The sequence below is a fragment of the Mobula birostris genome, chromosome X (genome assembly GCF_030028105.1).
Source record: "Mobula birostris isolate sMobBir1 chromosome X, sMobBir1.hap1, whole genome shotgun sequence".
Taxonomy (NCBI): domain Eukaryota; kingdom Metazoa; phylum Chordata; class Chondrichthyes; order Myliobatiformes; family Myliobatidae; genus Mobula; species Mobula birostris.
In genome coordinates, this window is record NC_092402.1 from 60,975,155 (window position 1) to 60,994,313 (window position 19,159).

The 19,159-nt window shown below is 42.9% G+C and overlaps 1 protein-coding gene across 5 annotated transcripts in view; it reads left to right on the plus strand.

Annotated features, from left to right (window-relative positions):
• The first annotated feature begins 1,256 nt into the window (after positions 1-1,256).
• cd63 (CD63 molecule) overlaps positions 1,257-19,159 on the plus strand; it is a 69,371-nt gene continuing 51,468 nt past the window's right edge. The window contains exons 1-2 of one of the 5 annotated variants that reach the window (XM_072249675.1): positions 1,257-1,365; positions 1,767-1,851. In XM_072249675.1, the coding sequence (XP_072105776.1) occupies positions 1,786-1,851 (66 nt within the window). In that variant the 5' untranslated portion in view covers positions 1,257-1,365; positions 1,767-1,785. Of the gene's footprint in view, positions 1,490-1,766; positions 1,852-13,854; positions 13,983-19,159 lie in introns of those variants that run through there. The other 4 variants (XM_072249679.1, XM_072249676.1, XM_072249678.1 and 1 more) reach the window with 4 other exon arrangements.

The following is a 19,159-nucleotide window of genomic DNA, read 5'->3' on the forward strand; positions in this document are numbered from 1 at the left end:
GTGAAGAAAAAGGATTTGGGATGGGATTGAGAACTTGAGGTCATGCATCAGGAACACACAGAGGCAGATGGAGCACACCACCCCACACTTCATAACCCACAAAAGTGGAGTGGAAACATGTTATCTTTGATTCTAAGGGAGACACAGGAGGCTACAGATGCTGGAATCTAGAGTCAAAAATAAACTGCAGGGTGAGCAAATTTGTGAAGACAAAGTGATGATCGACGTTTCAGGTCAATGCTGCTTGATGCACAGGGTTCTTCCAGCAGTTTGTTCTCTGCTTAATCCTGAGAGATTGCCTAAAAAGCAGGAGATGATTCAGGGTAATGACTTGCTAGCTTTCATTTGGGGATCAGATTCAAGTTTATTCCAAAGCAGTTTTCTAAACAACAAGAGACAGATATGAGAATGGTTGATACAACATTCTAAAAGCTGACATCACTGGAAATAGACCAAATTACTGCCTTACAGTAATTAAAAGTGTTAATTCGATATTTTATCCCATAGTGATAACATCTTGCAAGGAAAATAAACGTTAAAAACATGATTTTGTTGGTAACTCACCTCATCAGTGAACTGTTCCCACAACCTATGGATTCACTTTCAAGGACTCCTTATCTCATGTTCTCAATATTTATTGCTGTTTTTTCTTTTCTACTTACATAGTTTGTTGTCTTTTGCACATTGGTTGTTTATCTGTTCTGTTGAGTGCGGTCTTTCATTGATTCTATTGCGTTTCTTGGATTTACTGTGTATGCCCGCAAGAAAATATATCTCAGGGCTGTATTGGTGAGATATATTTGATAATAAATTTACTTTGAACTTTGAACTGTTTTTACTGTTCGACCCACAAAATAGGGATTTGTTCAGCTTAGATACAATATGGATTGCGTGTCTAAAGCGAGAAGAGAGGAAAGGATGTTTTGAAACTAACAATGTACAAGCTATTCACTGATACAGTCAATCACTAAAATCGCAGTCCACAAAGAGTTTTACTAAAGTGTTGAAGTCAGTTATTATATATAAAAAAACCGAAATGACCAGTAAATTAAACAGCTCCCAAATGTTGCTATTCTCAAAAAATAAAAGTAAGTTTTTTTTTTAAAAAAGTTGTGTGCAGTTTCATATGTTCATGCAAGCTTCCCTTCAGAACAGTCAAACAGACAAATCAGTCTCTTGTGCCTCTTCTCTATTTCTCCTCCAGAGGGTGATATATTGACTTGTCGCGTTTTTCAAGGCCACTACCCCTTTAAGTAGAAACGCTGTGGCTTTGACGTCAGATCAGGGGATTGGAAAAGAAGGTGTTGAGAGTCTCCTGCCATACAGTCTTTCTGGAGCAAAGTGTCGTCTTTGTTGAGGTGTGAGGTGGGGATCTGGACTTCTTTTTCTGGTTGTCGCTCTGTAGCCAACAGCAAAATTACAGTAGAGGTTGGAAATCTGCAGTGAAAAGTCTTTGACCTGAAACGTTTCCTTGTTTCTCTTACTACAGGTTTTGCTGAGTATTTCCAACATTTTCTGTGTTTTTTTTAAATATATCGTTTGTTTTTACGTTTGTTTGCGTGTCTGTGTTTCAGATTGCCTCTTAACTATTGAGCCGTGCCAGGTTCTGGGAGAATATGGCTGGGGATGTGTTTTTCAGCCACGTCTTTAAGCTGTGGTGTTTGCTCCAGACTTTCTCTCCCCCCCCCCACCCCCACCGCGGCTCCACATTCAACTGTTCAAGCTTGTGTTATATACGTATTTTCTCTCCCTCTCTCTCTTTCTAGATAATCGTCCCAAGCGAAAATGACTCTAGAAGGAGGAATGAAGTGCATCAAGTACTTGATGTTCATATTTAACTTCTTGTTTTGGGTGAGTCCTTTTTTTTAAAAAAAACTTCAGTGTTAATTTTCCCTTTTCCTATAAATTTTAGTATCTGATTTGTTGTTGAGCCTCAACTTCCCTTCGGGTAAACGCTTGTGAAGTGATCGAAAATAGCAGACTACTAGTGTTAGAATAAGCCGAGAAAAGTATCTCAGTATCGCCCGTTAACACTTTGCTACAGTCTTTTGCAACAGATTTTCCTTTCATCACTTTTTAATGGCATTCGCTGAGATCTGGTCGTTTTTTTTTCTCCCCTATATGAAAACTCCAAGCCAAATACTCGTTCTATCTCGCCAAAATTAAGATGACCAAGGGAGCGGCTACGTGGATGGTTTTGTTTTAAGTTTGGAAATTACTCGGTATGACTGTATTCGTGTCTGAATGTTATATCTGCGAAGGTCTAACAACATATACTTTGGATCAGTGAGTTTAATGTCTCCACTAAAACGGGCAGGGTGTGTTGAACGAGCGCTTGTACATTTTTCAGGGGGCGGGGGAAGTATTATTTGTATGGAGGAAATGCCATTGTTTGGGGCTGTCCTTTTCCAAACGCCAGGGTGTTGACTTTAATTCTAAATCCTACAAGGACTGATGTGGGCTGGCGGTGACCGTTTATTCTGCGTCTCGCCTGACGAGACATGTTGTCTCTTCCACTTGTAACTGCGTCAAACCTACTGTCTCTAATGGGCAAACTAAGCAAGTGTGGGGCGGGATTGAATGAGGGGGAGGGGCGGTGGCTGGGGTCAGTCCCAGAACATTGAATGGCCGTGGAGCCAGGATTTTGTATGCTAAACAAGGTAGGGGTCGCGGACTACCATCACTTGTCCGTTAATTTTCTGCACTCACACACTTGCAATTCTAAACCTCGTCTCGATGAAATGTCAGCTTTTCCGTTGCCAATTTGAAATATTGACTTCCCCAAAGTTGTGGGAGGAGGGTGACTGTGTTTATTACCTAACCATTGAATCTCCTGTGTGTAATCTTTGAACTGTACTGACATTCGAGACTTATTAGTCTTGCCCCAGAGTTGTCACCAAAGCAGTTGTCCAGTGAGACTGGATTCTATTTCTCCCTCATTCATGAGTGATTCATAACCACGTGGATGAGATCATGGGCCCGAAGTAAGCATGAGGTGTGGAACTTGTGGTGAATGAGGTTTGTGCTGCAATCCGTGTAGTTTAACCAAGAATGAATAAGCAAAACCCTATTTTAGCCAAAGATGCACTTATTCAATCTAAATCATTTATCTTGTGAAGCATCAGTATGGATGGGTGCCCTTGTTTTTTTTTCTGTATTCCTGGTTCCATCGTAGTGCTTAAATACAACCGTTGCTTTGCTTTGCTTCTATTAATTGATTACCATAATCAAAACTTAATTGTACGTAATTCAAATTGGTGAACTGGTGATGATTGCAATGTGAATTCCCATTGTTTGTCCAAGGCAGTTCAACACTTGGCTGGGCTGCCAAGTTTTTGACTTGATGTGCAAAATGTCTGCATGCAAGAGTGTTGCATAGAGGCAGGACTTCAGTTTATAGTATAACTGGTGTGAACCCAATTCTTCACACCTTGAGCTTTAAGATGCAGGCAATTTGCCAGGAGTCTGTTATTAGTGTGAAGTGCAGACATGGGTGATTAGTGATTTGGATGTAAACTGACCTTGAGGTGCCTTTCAGGTAGTGGAAGTGTTGGGGGGGGGGGGGAATCAAAGGTGTTAAATATTTAAGGTACAGTTTCCTGTAGTTTTATTTTGGGTAATGTTGCATAGTTTGCTGGTTTTGTTTCCTCTGGCTGGACAAGGAAGGGAAATTGTTGCATTAAATGACTACCCCACTTGAGTATTGTTGCCTCCTAAAAAGCCTACTGATGTAACTGCATCCCATAAGTTATCGCAATATGCATCAATAATGTACTACACTACCAAAGAGCGGCTTTTTAAAAAAAATCTCTGTGGCAGTCAGTCAATTGGGGCATTTTGTTCCACGTATGGGTGGGGGAGAAGCACCTCCAATAAGTCAGAAGTAGAGTAAAGGTTTCATGGCATTTTGGGGAACTGGCCTGGCCACATTTTCTTGCTGAGTGCGTTGCCATACATTTTTTTAAGGAAATAAATATAGAGCAGCCACTTTTAAACTACTCTACTACCTCCCATCCTTCAGGCTAAATCCTCAGGTTGGCAACTTTTCATTATTTTGTGATGTTGCCACCTTTCCCTGAACCACCCCTCCACAATTATTTTGTGGCTCTCCACTCCAGATTCAAAGCCTGAAAGAAAATGTTCCCTGGATTATTCAGAGTAGTGTCCAGGTAGGTGATCAGGCCTCCTGGAGGGTTAGTAATCCTGGGAATGTTGCCAGAGTAGGTTCTATTTTGCCCCTTTCTGACTTGTCCCTTCAGTAGTACGGCACCATCTACTGTCCAACTTTCATTTTTATTTGACTTCTTTAATCACTGGCCTGTCTCCATTAAGTAAAGAACAGTTGTTTAGTTAAGCTCCAGGCACATGTAGCAAGTGCCTTTCTCAAATAGCTTTTGCCACCTAATGGGACTAAATGTTCAAAATTTCCTCCTTTATGCCTTCTGAATCTAACACTCCTTTAAAAGGGTTAAGCTTGCTAAGACCAGCTTGCAGCTGTGTTAAGTGTTTGTGTCTTGGTTCAGTGACATTTTCTGCTTTGTGATAAACTTGTTGGTAGGATACAAGGCAGCCTGCTTCAGTTGTCTGGCTTTTGTTACTCTTGGATCCCTACCCCTCCCTTGGTGCTGTATGGCGGGCAGGTAAGCTGTTCAACCCAATGGTCAGTTTGTCTTGGTTGCCAATTTTATTTGGCAGCTGGGGGATTGGAATGGAAGTAATTATAAGACTAGTGGAGAGCCCTAAAACATGCATGTCATTTTTGAAAAAAACTTGCTGGTTCACTACTGATTTCATTTGAGCTTGAAGTAAGCAATGTGATTTGTAACTGCCCTCTGAAATGGGCAAGTTCCCATGTTCAGGGTGAATGGGGATGGTTTATAATTGTTGGTTGATGTGTACTTCCGTTTTGTGGGAACTTTGTGAAATCTTGCTGCCCTGTATATTTCAATGCAGTAGTGACTGGGCTTTTAATGTACATTAGCTGTAAGATACTGAAGTCATGGCAAGTGCCTAGTCATAGAGTAGTACAGCACAGAAACAGGCCCTTTGGCTCATATAGTCCATGCCAAAACCATTTGAACTGCCTCCATCCAATGATCATAGACCGCCATATCCCTACTATCCAAACTTCTCAAACGTTGAAATTGAGCTTGCATGCCCTACTTGTGCTGGCATCTCACTCCACACTCTTATGGCCCTCTGAAGAAGTTTCTCCTTGTGCTGAGCTTAAACTGCTTGTCTTTCACCTTGAGCCATGACCTCTGGTTGTTGTCCCACCCAAGAAGCTGGTTCTTTAAAATTCAACCACCTTTACTTTCTAAAAGAGAGCTGAGTGCTAGGATTTGTTCTGTGTAAGAACACAGCCTTGTAGGTCAGTGGCCAGTACAGAACTGCAAGCAGCTTGCCAAGAACCATACGTGTTGGTGTTGCAGTTTCAGTGTGGGCTAGAAGGGAGTTTCCATTTGAACATTATATGATTTGGTTTCTTCCTCTGTCAATGGTCAACTTGTACCTTCAGAGTTTCCAATGAGTGCTCTTGGCTTGTGATTATAATGCTCACCCCTGTATTGTATCTTCATTGACAAACATACAATTTATAACACACAGACTTTTGAAAGGTTATGTTGGGGCATGGTCCAATTGAAAGTTTTAAGGGGCCGAATGGTCTCTTGACATTCTGCTCCAGTTTGAGTTGACTGTCTCCCTTGGCAGATTCTTAGCCTATCCACTTATTTTCCACCTCCATGAAAGTGAATCCCAGACAGTGTGTCATTGGGTAACTGTCCCACAGTGGGAGGAGAATTGTAATTGAATGGCTGCCTTGCATGTGAAGTGCTCCTTAGTCAGATGTAACACTTAATATAAATGGTTCTCCTGCTTCGCCCACACAAATGTTCCAGCATGTCAGCATCATCTGCTGTGTGGGCTTGGTTATATTGTGATGTTTTAAGCAGGGAGTCTATACCAAGATTATGACTCCATCCCAGCAATAGAAATGTAGATTTGCATTTCAGTTAAATATTAGACTATGAAGTTTTGTGGAAAATGTATCTCCTTTTTATTAGGAAGGGCCATTTGGCCCATGAGTTTATGCTGACTCTCAGCAATCTAGTTAGTCCCATTTTGTCCACTTAAGACCATATGACATAGAAGCAGAACTGGGCCATTCAGCCTATTGAGTATGCTCCACTATTCTATCATGGCTGATTTATTTTCCCCTCAACTCTATTTTCAATAACCCATTCTCTGGCATGCCCGTCAATTCCTCCCCAGTTCTGCTACCACTCAGTACCAGAGCCAATTAACCTCCCAGTCTTTGGGATGTGAACGGAAACCCACATGGTCACGGGGTGAAGGTGCATGGTCTGTGCAGACAGCACCAGAGTTTGAGATTAGCCCTGGGTCACTGGCGCTGTGATGCAGCAGTGGCCTCACAATACTGCCCTTCATTTTGTTGCCCTGCCTGTACAGGCCAACAGTGCTTTTGGCCATTTTACCTGCGAAAGGGATCAGTACGGCAGTGAATGGCCGTGTCACTGCCTGATAGGATGGTACAGATTGAGCTGCAAGGCCAGTGCCTTTTGAGGAAAGGGTTGGGTTTTGGCCTCTGCTCTGTCCCGGCAAGAGCCTGCCCTGAGATTAGTGAAAGGAATTGAGTGAGGGGATGGAGAAAGCTGTCAACTTCCCTTCCTCTACATGATTGATGATGAAACAGTTGAAGTCCAATGATTGCTTACTCTGAGCTTCCAGTCACATATGTGGTAGAGCCACTGGAAGCTTTGGTATTTTAGGTTGGGGTGTGTGTGCTCCCTGTCTTTCCCTGTTGTCTGTGTGCTCTCCCAAGCAGTTCAGTTACCTTCACCTCTATATTGGTTACATTGCCGATAACAGCAAAGGCTCTTTCCACCTCTGTTTAGACCAGGCCACAATGACTCTGGCGGTGATGTTTTCTGCACGAAAGCAGATGTGATGTCTGTTGCAAGGTTTGTGTGTATTACAGTACAGCCCTCAGATGTCCAGTTTTTGAAATTTCAGATTTGGCTTCAAGCAGGGAGAGAAAATTGAGTTTCTATGTACAGACATTCCAGTCTGCTTTCTCCAGAGGAAACTATTTGATGCAAATAACTGGTTTACTTGGGGAAGCTTGTTGCTGACGTGCCCACGCACTTGTGGAAGGTCCAGTGAGTCAAAGCACGGGAGTGGCTTTTCTAGTACTTTGCTCACTGCCTTGTGACTCTTAATTGCAAAACTGTCAGCCGGTGCTCTGCCAGCCTACTCACTGGTGTCTGAAGTTTTATTTCCCACTCTGGAGACTTTGGCTGATGGACTGAAGCTGAAAAACCCTTGGTAGTGCAGCATCAGTCATTTGGCATATAATGTTAAATTGGTGCCTCTCCTTCACTCCCAGTGGATGTAAAAAAAAATCTACAGAACTTCATTGTGTTCTAGCAGTAACTCCCCTTTTATATTTAAGCAGAAGCAATCAATGTAACTAATTAGTTACATTTTCTCCTTTAATATTACATGTCTGGTAATTCTTGCATGTTAAGCTTCGTGATATTGTGAAAGATGCGCAAATCATTTTATTTAATCTTGGCTCTAAAGTTAGTCATGCCTTATTTATTTCTACATTTCAGGATGTTGTAACACAAGGAGGTGTAGGCTTGTTCTTTTTCACTGATTTGTTCCCAATCATACTTGGAAACCTTCCCGAGAAGCACACTAAAGCAGAGTGTGGTCCAAGCACCTTTGTCAATATCTGCTGACTGCTATGTCCCTCCGGCTGATTTATTTTTGCAATGAGGCGAGGCGAAAGTTGTGACTTGGCTTTTTGCAACATGGGTCTTTGTCCTGGTCTCCGCAGACTTTGTTTAACAGATATTTTCTCTGCTTGTTGTTTCAGCTTTTAACAGGCCAACACAGGTTCTGAATTAGCTTTAGCAATTACTTCCCCTGTGACCAATGAATTTAATAAAACTTTAAACTTTGGCTCAATGTTTGTTCTGCCTTGGTCAGAAGGTGAATTTGAATTTCTACTACAGACGGTCCTGCAAGTATTGACTGATAGGATCATCCTTTCAATGATGTGCCTCCACCTTAAATTCCCATCAAACGGTACTGCTGTATTGTGTAAAGCTGGTTTATACCATGGAAGAATAGGACAGAATTCCTGCACCCTTCAGGGGCATGTGTGGTATTTCACTAAATTGCCAACTGCAAATAGTGGGGTTCCTTCCTACCAAACCCAGAAATTCCAAGTGGAAACTGGAATCTTAACTGCAAGTTCACAGGTGTGTTGTCTGCCAACCTTTCTTCTCCAGTGCGGTATGCTCTTCGTGAACTTTTTTCTTCACGCTCTTGCTCAATGTCGTCCTTCCAGCTTCTCTAATTGCCCTAGACACAGTTCTGTACACCCCCCCCCCCCCCCCCCATTTCATTTTGCCTTAGGCTCTGAAATGCCTTCCTGGAAATAACTCAACATTAAGTCTCCTTTTTAAAGCCTGCTTTGTAGTCTAATGGCTGTGAAATTGGCGTCTATTTTCTTTCAAACAGTCCAAGCAACACTATGTAAATGCAAGTTGTTGCAGTTCAAAATTTCTCCTACTGTCCCTCCGGCAAAAAGCTTAACTGCAAAAAAAAAAAAAAAAAATCCTGCTTTTTATTTTTGCATGAATCAAGGGCGTTGGCTGATATCTAAAGTTTAATGTAAAAGTTATTTGTGTATCTTGCATTTTCAGTGTAACCATCGTTCTCTGCCCTTCATGTACTTGCAGGCTGGACTTCAAGCAGTTGCTGACTACGTGCGCAGTGAGCAACGGGTCCTGCTAGCAGTTGGATAGGTTTAAGTGTTTGTTTCTGTGTTGAGCGAGCATCTTGCCTTGTGGCACGTAATGTGGGGGCAGGAGCTTGGCGCGTAACTTCGACCTTGACCTGGTGCTGATGCCACTTACAATGGCGCATAAATCTGTGGTTGCGAGGCCAGCTGCTGCCATCGGGAGTCAGCCAGACCAGTGAGAGGAGCAGCCATTGGCTCTTCGAGGAGCAGTGAAGGTTCAGTCATTAGCTTGCTGTCGGGCATGGCTACCTAGCACAGCAATTTGGTTGTTGGTTTGGGGGGGGTGGTGGGGGGGAGAGGTTAAAATGGGACAAAGTAGCTACATGTGCCACCAATTCCAACAGTGTTAACACAGCCATGCTTCTCATTGCCACACTCTCCCCTCCCACAAATGCATTCTGAAAGTGTCAGCTGATAACACTCATTCATTGTGGTTCCCTAAATTCTGCTCCCTTGGATTAAACAGAATTGTTCTGGCACCAGAAAGTGCTGTTTTGTAACACCACCTGAGATATTAAACTAGGGTCCTTTCTGCCTTCCTAGATTCTGGTAGAAGGACTTATGGTACCTTTGCCTAAATGCCAATCTTTAGTTATTGGCCAATAGCACTATAATGATTACATATTATCACGTTATTCTCCATGGAAGCCTGCTCTGCGCAATTGGCTGCTGCCTTCTCCATTGCAAGGGATGAACTTCAGAGTCCAGATCATTAGTTGGAGGGCACCAACTTTGTCCACCAATTATTTTCCATTTCTTGGTGGCGCACAAGAAAAAGCAAGTGTTTTAGAGTGTGCAGAAGAGATTTGTTAAATTATTTGTGGGTGGGGGAGTGAGGACTTGGTTACCTGGATGGACTGAAGATGCAGAGGTTCTTCGAGCAAGATGTTGAGATCTTAAGTGTTTAAGGAATAATTTAAGGACAAATAATACAGATTGAGAGAAGCTGTTTCATTGTGGGTGTTGAGAACAAAATGAGCGTGCTTGCTTTTTAATCTGTGAGATGAGCAGTGAGGTGTGGAGGGAGGTTTAGCTGTAGTGTCGAAGGAGGGTGAATATGAAAGGACACAATTTCCAGGGCTGTTGGTTTTGGGAGCAGGAGTGAGACTGGCTGTGTAGTTTGTATGGAGCTGGTACAGTCTCATTCATGGCTGGCCTCTCCACCCTGGTGACATTCTAAGTTCATGATGCCAATAAACCTGGGTCAGCTCAGGCAAAGTTGCTCAAGAGTCAGTAGAACCTGATGTGAAATGAGTTTCCAATATTGCTGAGTTGCTTCATATTTAAAAACCTAATGTTGGGATGCATATGGGATCTGAGGAAGGGAGTTGACTCTGGCTCTCCAGTGGGTCCTTCGGAATGGCAGTGAGGAAAGAAGATAGGGCTGGGTCATGTTGTCTTAGTGCTCCCACCAGCCTCTTGAACCTGATGAAATTGCGGTCTATATACAGATGCCTGAGCTAAGGAGTGGGATTACCAGTGAGCTCTTTCAGCCATTAGAACGCTGTACTTTTTTTTTGACTCTTGAATCAGGCAGCACCCATGAAACAGAATAAACAGTCAACATTTCGAGCCACTTATGTGCTCCAAATGGTACCGTTTCAAAGTCAAAGAAGTCAAAAGATAAGAAATACAGATTAAGTGGGCAGCTAGAGATTTTTTTTCCCAGGGTGGGAATGGCTAATACCAGGGACATAATTTTAAGGTGATTTAGAGGAAACTTTTTTTTACACAGTTAGGTGTATGGAACAAACATCCAGTTATGGTAGTAAAGGTAGATACTTTGGGGGCATTTAAGAAACTCTTAGGCACATGGATGATAAAAATAGAGGACACTGTGGAGGGAAGGGCTGGATTGATCTTGGAGTAGGTTAAAAGTTTGGCACAACATCATGGGCTGAAGGGCCTGTAGTATGCTGCAATGTTCTGTGTTAGACCAGGTGTCAGTACTGCATTTGCAGGTGTTGGAAGATGGGTTTTGGGGAGAGATTTAACAAAAAACACACTGGACCAGCTTTTCAGAGGATGGTTTCTTGAATCTGATATTCTATTCAATAAATGCGAAGCTGTTCCCCATGTGTATCGGTCACAAGACAACTTGGTTTTAGCTGAATCATGGGAACCAATTTCAATTCTTTCAGGGGGGTGAAAAAGCTTTAGGTCCAAGGGCTCATCATTCTGCTGTCTAAGCAACAGTTGAGTTGGTGGGGAGAAGAGTGCAGTTCAAACAAATCTTTCCACAGGACCAAATACTGTGTCATATAAAGAGGCCATCCTGATCATGCATTTATTTTATGCACACGCACCAGACCAGCTGTCAACTTGCCAAGATGGGTAGTTCTAGCAAACAAAGTGGATGTGGTGCATTATGGGCTGGAACTACCATTTAAACCAGTGTGGCAAACAAAACACAAGTGTTTACTGCAAGATTCTGAGAATACAGGATTTAAAAGCTCTTGGGTGCGCAAAAACTCTTAGCCAAATGAGCGATGTAGGACCTAGAGCTCACTACTTGGCGGAGAACAGGATGAGAGGACCGCGTGGAAGATTGCCCTGCTTAACATCGTGGCTGATAGAAGTTGCTGGTCGCAGTCAACAGTGCATGACCTCTGCTGGACCTGGGAACAGATACAGAAGAAGATGGCACACACTGAGGAAACTGCCAAGGTACGGTTACTCAACAGTACCACATAATGGGCAGTTGGCCCATGTGTCAGTGTTATCAGTTTTTGTATTGCTGATCTAATTTGCTGGTGGGTAATGTCAGACCTTCAGACAATCTTGCATGGTTTTATAGCTGCATTCTAGCAGGGCGCACATTCAAGCTGCAACTTGCGGCTGCAAATCTTGGCGACAAGGCCTTCATACAAGGAAGCACAGTGCAACTGCATGGTCAGTTATTAAGACGGGGGTTAAGTTTAGATACTGCCCTGTCCTTGAACAAATTTTCCTACCCTCAGTTAGATAAAGTTTAAGATTGTAGATTTGAATGTGAGCTCAAAAGCAAGGCCTCCAAGGTTTGCCCTTTACCTATAGCATCACCTTCATGCTGCTGGAGGTACTGCTCTAAGCACTGGCTTTCAGTGCTGTCCTGTTCCTGCTGTCTCTTGTGCTCACCCTTGCTCCTCGGCTGCGCCCATGAGAATTGCAACATAACTTGCAAGCCTGTGGTGTTGGTGTTACAGCTAAAGTCATTCTTGTAATGCTGATCTGCCTTCGGGCATACACATGAACATTGTATAGAATATTATGTAGTGTAAGTTTTGAACATGGAACATAGATTACAGCACAGGAACAGGCCATTCGGCCCACAACGTTGTGCCGAACCAGCTAAAGCAAATCAAAAGCACCCAAACACTAATCCCTCCTTACCGACATGTCCATGTGCCTATCCAAAGGTCTCTTAAAACCCTATCATGTACTTGCCTCAACCACCATACCATACAGTGCATTCCAGGCATCCACAACCAAGTAAAAACTCGCCCCTCACAACCCCTTTGAATCTATCCCCTCTCACCTTCAATGTATGCCCCTGGTAATAGACTTTACAACCCTGGGAAACATACTGTCCACTCTCTCTAATTTCTTAACTCCCTGTAGGATCTCTCCTCCCCTCTGACACTACAGAGAGAGGGGAAAAAAAACAAATTTATCCAGCATTTCATGCCCTCTAAACCAGGCAGCATCCCGGAGAACCTCTTCAACACCTCAACATCCTTCCTATAAAGAGGTGACCAGAACTGTATGCAATACTCTGGCTGTGGCCTAACCAGAGTTTTATAAAGTTGCAACAAAAGCTCCTGACTTTTGAACTCAATGCCTTAACTAATAAAAGCAAGTGTTTCATGCGCTGCCTTAACCACCTCATCGATCTGGTGTAGCCACTTTCAAGGAGCAATTAACATGGACCCCAAGATCTCTCTGCTCAGCAACAATTAAGGACCTTGCCCCTAACAGTATATTGTCTCCATGCATTTGCCCTCTCAAGGTGCAACACCTCACATTTATCTGGGTTAAAATCCATCTGCCATTTCTCAGCAATTTGTCTATATAGTGCTATATTCTATGTTAGTCTTCTACACTCCACAACTCCACCAATCTTGGTATCATCCACAAGTTTACTAACCCACCCATCTGCAATTTCATCCAGCTAATTTATATACATTACAAAACAAATAATTAGTTATATAATTATATACAAACATTTGTATAATATATAATTTTTTATACTCATTTGCTTCATTTGATCCTAACTTCCGAAGCTTAACATACTTTTCCTTGACTAAATCAATCACCTCTCTGGATCATCAAAGGCTCTCTGTCTTTCCATCCCTGTCCAACCATCCTTCTAACAGGAATGTGCCTTCCATGTACTCTGTGCAATTGATCTTTAAACGCCCTCGACATGTCTGATGTGGACTTGACAGAGAAAAGATGTTCCCAATTAATGCCTCTTAGTTCCTGCCTAATGCCCTCATAATTTGTCCTACTCCAATTTAAAATTCCCACAAGGATCATGCCTATCCTTATCTATAGCTGTCTTGGAAAAATGAGTTGCAGTCACTGTTCACCCACTGATAGCTCAGTCACCTGGCCAAGCTCAGTTACCCAACACCAGTTCCAGTATGGCCCCTCCTCTCATTGGGCCGTCCACTTTTTGATTTAAGAAACCTTCCTGGATGCACTAAACAAATTCAGCCCTATCTGCACCCCTTGCTCTAAGAAGGTCCCAGTTTGTTAGGGAAGTTGAAATCCCCCATGACAACAACCCTATTATTTTGCACATTTCCTTAATCTGATTACATATCTTCTACAATGTCCCAGTGGCTATTATGGTGTCTGTAGTACAATCTCATCACTGTGATTTGCACCCTTCCTATTCCTGAGTTCCACCCACATGGTTATACATATTGCAAATCAACCTTGAGGTATGTTTTAATGCAAACTTTTATTTTTCAGGTGTCTTTTTATATATAAAAAAATATTCTAATGTGCCTTTTTTCTCCTGTCTTTTGTAGACCTGGAGGAGCAGGCTTCTGAAGGCACTGAGCAAGGCTACACCCTATTGTCTATTTCACCAACGTTTGCTAGCTAGCACCCGTACATCTACATGACGATGCAGTTGGTGAGCTAGAACATGGCACCGGTGAGTCACTTTGCACAGCTGAGGAGGAGCAAGAATCTGATGCCCAGTTGGCACTGTGACTTCCTTTGCTGAGGAACTTTGCTGTACTTTGAGTCCTGGAGTGAGGTGAAGTTGGCTGTGGAGGCTGCTGGCTGGTGTATCAAAGCAGTACGTGTGCGGGCTGCTGTGCCCTCTCCCATCATGAGACTCACAGCCCTTGCCCTCTGGACTGTACACTACAATCTCCTTGTGTTGGCTCTGCCACCGCCAAGTGGGTGTACGCTAGATGCCATCTAGCTTGCCAGGTTTCTTTGGCTTGAATCCTTTTAAATCTTGCATCCTTTAAATCACTGTGCTTGTGGGTGTTCCCACTATTTAAATTTCTGTCTGGCACGTGAGTCGGTCTCTTGAACTCTTGCTCCTCTTCGAAAGATTGTGCTGAAATAACCCTTGACTCTTATTGTGGTGTTCATCTGTAACCACCGTTTTCTTTCCAGTTAAGGCAGAGGAGTCAGAGTTGTGCACAAGCTGTAAATGGAGCTGTCGTCTCATCTTTTGCTTGTATATTATGTGATTCTCACTAAATCTGAGTCATCTGGATTAAATTCAACAACAATATGATCACATTTTTTTAAAAAAAACTTCTGACTTCACCTAGAACTTAACCCAATGCATGAGCTGCTATTCTAGAGCACAAGCTGCCTTCAGTAAGGAGCTTCTGAAAGCAGTGTTTACACTGTGGTAATTCAGGATGTTTCCTTTTGGTTCATCTTTTATGATTATGTTAATTATTTTAAGTAACAGTGAAACTGTTGTATGTTGCTGTATTTCTCCTAATACTACCTTTTGTTACAAAAATACCCTGTTGAAAAAATGACAGTGAGTCACTTGTCCTCCTGTGGGGTGGGTCTTGATAATTGCAACCATGTTTAAAGCACTGGTTATTTTCCTATTGTTTTTCTGACAAGAATCTTGCATGATCTAAAACTCCCAGCTTCTCAGAAGTTCATCTTCAACCAATTAGATTTTCTGCACCTGATGCTGTGAAATGGCGGAGGGTATTGAAAACGAGGCAGTGATGTTGGACAACATCCCAGCAGTGGTACTGAGTACTAGCTGTACCTCTAGCCAATCTGTCCTAATATGATTACATCTACCTGATCATGTGGAAGATTGCCCAGATGTGTCCTTCCTACAATGGGACATTCCATTTGGCTGAAGATAAATGGTAGGTTTTGTCAGTGGTGCTTGCCAATACTCAGTTTTATTTGACAAGGCCATTCTGTGTCAGATATCAGACTTGGTCCAAGCATACATTGGAGCTGAATCATGGCAGTGAGGACTGCCCTGTACTTCAAAGCAGCATTTGGGTATGGAATCAAGGAGTCCTGCCCCTCCCTCCCAGGTATTGGGGGTAGGGAGGAGGGAATAATTCATTGTTGTGAGTTGTACCTCACACTAAGGAAAATGGTTGTGGCTGGAGGTCAATTATCCTGGAGTGTCACTAGATCCAAATATCAACTGTTTCATCAGTGGCTGACCCAAGGTCTGAGGTGGGGACACTGCAATCAGTCAATCATCAGTTCAATTTACACTTCTTAACAAATGAAGCAGCCCACTGCCTGCACGTAGCAGGAGAAGGCAATAATATCTCCAACTATCTATTAACTGTCTACTTTTTAAACATTCAATGGTATTACTATTTGCTTTAGTGCCCCACTGTCAGCATTCTGGGAAGTGATTGGGTGGGAGTGTGCAATGAATGTGTTACTGTTGGTCTAAAACTCATAGTCCAGTCCCAAATACTGTGGCTGCAAGAGCAGGTCAGCGACTGGGTATCCTTTCCTTCTGCCCACCTAGTCTCCACTTGCCTCAGTACAAAAGGGTCTCTACAATCTTGACATCATCAGGGCAAAGCCCATTTGGTCAGTGGCTGTCCACCAATGGCACACCGTAGCTGCAGTGCGAACCATCTACAACATGCACTGCGGTTATTCACTCAGGCTATTGTGACGGTGTGCCTTTCAGAACCAGGACCTCTGTCACTGGGAAGGAGAAGGGCAGCCGATGCACGATGGGGTTATCACTTGTAGATTTCCCCATCATCCTGACTTGAAGACTGGTCACTCTTCTAAATTCTGGATCACCAACAGCGATGGAAGGACCAGTAATTATCACGAAGATGGCTCATCACCATATTAAGTGGTATTGATATTGCCCTGCCTTGGTGATGTCAATATGAATTGAAACAATCAGTGTTTTACGGCCACTGGTACTTCAAGGTGTTGTCTCAAGTATGCTATGTAGCAGCTAGTTTAACGTAGGGTGAGGTCCCAAGAATAGTAATGTCACGACCTCCAGCAGTACTGTTGGTTGGGAATGTGTTTTTTTTTTGATAAGGCCCCTGTCAGTGTCATTGCAACCATGACTCTAAATGAGCTTGCACTGGCAAGTACAAATGATCACCTTTGGGTATTTGCTGTTTTCTGTTCGCCTGGACTTGCTGCCCTTTGAGATGTGTGTTGCTTTGCAGGTGATCGGTCCTCCATTGGCCTCCTTAAATTTTCCAATTAGTCCTCTTGGAAGTGGCATGTTCACCTACTGGTGAACAATCTCTGAATCGGGTTTATTTTCACTGAGATATTGTGAAGTTTGTTTTGCAGTACAGTGCAATACATAAATTACAAGCTGCAATAAATGTAAAATAGTACAAAAAGAGCAAAATAGTGTTTATGGACCATTCAGAAACCTGGTGGTGGAGGGGAAGAAGTTAATCTGAAAGCATTGCATCTTCAGGCTTCTGTACCACCTCCCTGATGGCAGTAATGAGAAGAGGGCTTGTCCTGGATGGTGGGGATTCTTGATGATGGATGCTGTTGTCTTGAGTTTTTTTTGGTTCAATGATGAACAATCTCCAGATGGGAAGTGTTTTTTTTTCCATACAAGTTTTCTTGAGCTGCATCTAGTCTGCATCCCTCTTGCAAGTTGATGAGGAGCTCCTCATGAGTGGAAGCTGTATTGATGATTAAATTCTCCCCGTTTGCACCTACTTTTTATTGTGACTCCTAACTGCCTTCTGCTTTGTGGATGTGTTGGGGAATTGAATACACAAGTAGGAAGGTCGTTTCAGTCATGGGGCTTGGGTGAGACCTTGTCTGCAGTGATACTGATCTATTTATTTAAGGATGCTAATGCATTAGAAGCTGTTAACTAGGTTACTACCTGGAATGGCTTAGTTGCCATTGTGAAGAATGAGTGGATGACCTGTGCTTGTATCTCCTGGAGTTTTAAACAACTGGGGGATTTGAATGGAACACAACTCCTGAGGAGTCATAAGATGATGGGGTGAGGAGAGGATGTTTTCTCTGTGGGGAAACATACATTTCCTTTTTTTTAAAATGAAGGGTTGTCATTTTAAAATGGAGTGAGAGTTCTCCTAAAGGTAGTGATTGCTTGGATCTTTCCTCCAAGATAGTGGAAGTTGTCTTTGAATATATTGAAATTGAGAAGTAGAAGTTCTCTATGAGCATGTAGGTGGAAGATACCTGAGGGTGGATAGTTTGGACTTCTGCTTGTAATTGGATCAGCCTTTGTCTTAATGGCAGAACGGGTTTGAGGGGCTGAGTAGCTTATCCTCCCAATTCCTATGTGAAGGATCCTATGGTTTCTTGAATTAAAACAAGGAGCAAGTTGTCAACATCTGGACTAGTATTGGCCCTTCAAGGCCAGATCAAACAAGACTTTTATTAGATTGATTTCTGGGAGTTTGCTGTGTGCACATTGGCTATTACATTTCCTATATAACTAAAATACTTGGCTGCATCTTGAGGTACTTTACAACTGCAATGGTGTGACTGCAAATGTTAATTTGTAATGGTTTTCAATAGCTGCACATTATTATCCCACCAAGTTTAAGTTTAACTGGTATTCAGCCGTACCTGAATGTAGCCAAATGAAACAGCATTACTCTGGAGCCTAAGGTGCAAAACACAGTACCAACAGTTATACACAGCACAAGGCAGATGTATGTGCTTGCTATCTTGTATCAGTAAAATAGTCACGCAAAAAATGTAGTCCTTGAATGTTGCAACAGTCTGCAGTTGGAAACAATATGGCTTGTTTTCTGCTGAGTAAACATGGGGGTGGGGGCCAGTACTGGTTCCAGCTTGGGCAGCATGCCACACCACCCCTGGCATTGTGGTGGAGTGCACTGACTCCAACGACTATCCTGGGGAACTGTAAGCAAGCGACTCCACAGCTCGAGGCCTTGTCCTCACTGTGACAGAGACCACACAGCTCCCCTGCCGTCTGCCAATAAAGCAGTGAATTAGACTTGCAGCATTCCACATTAACAATGGTCAAAAGGGTTTTGCAATCACAAGAAAAGTAACTAACATGATCGCTCACTGTTGGACTGCACAGTACCTTCATGCACTGACCCCTCCGATACCCTTCTGATGTAGGCAGCAGCACGATTTGCACTAAGTCCAGTTCCTTTGGTTTCTCTGCCAACAAGCAACTCGTGGAATGGAGAGACCTACAGTTTCTTAAGTCCAGCAGGATCATGCGATCATTTATTTTCTTTTAAAAATGAGGCAGTAACACCTTTGGTTGACCCATAAGTTGCTGTGACTGAGCACGCTGCCACCTTACTGGAATTAAGTTAATCAGTGTTTGAAATTTCTGAGCATTCCTCTTGCCTAACTTTGCCTTGAAATCACTTGCCCTGCAATTATCTTAACCACGCTCAGTGGTAAGGTGGGTTTACTTGCACATCTTGTGAGTTTCGTTCATACACACTCCCAGTGTGTTTCGTCATTCATTTTGAGGTGGGGTAGAAATGGCAATCTTAAATTTTAGATATTTCCTAATAGTTGCTAAGTGAAATTGTTGGTGTGAAATGCCTCTGGGTCAGGCTTGTTTTCTAATTTGACAATACAGTAGTTTTGTGTGTGTATACACACGCACACGTGCATATGCACGCACACACAAAATGTAGGAGCTGAAACTTGTGTAGAATATTTTTTTGACAAAATTCAGAGCTTCATGTGCAAAATTTGATTGCTTTGCTGTCCAACCAAATGGGTAGCCTCCAACCTGATGGCACCTGTTTCTCAAACGTCTGGTAATTACGCACCCCCCCCCCCCCCCCCAACAATTGGTCTCAACGTAAGCCAGTTTCAAGCTCTGCTGATGTT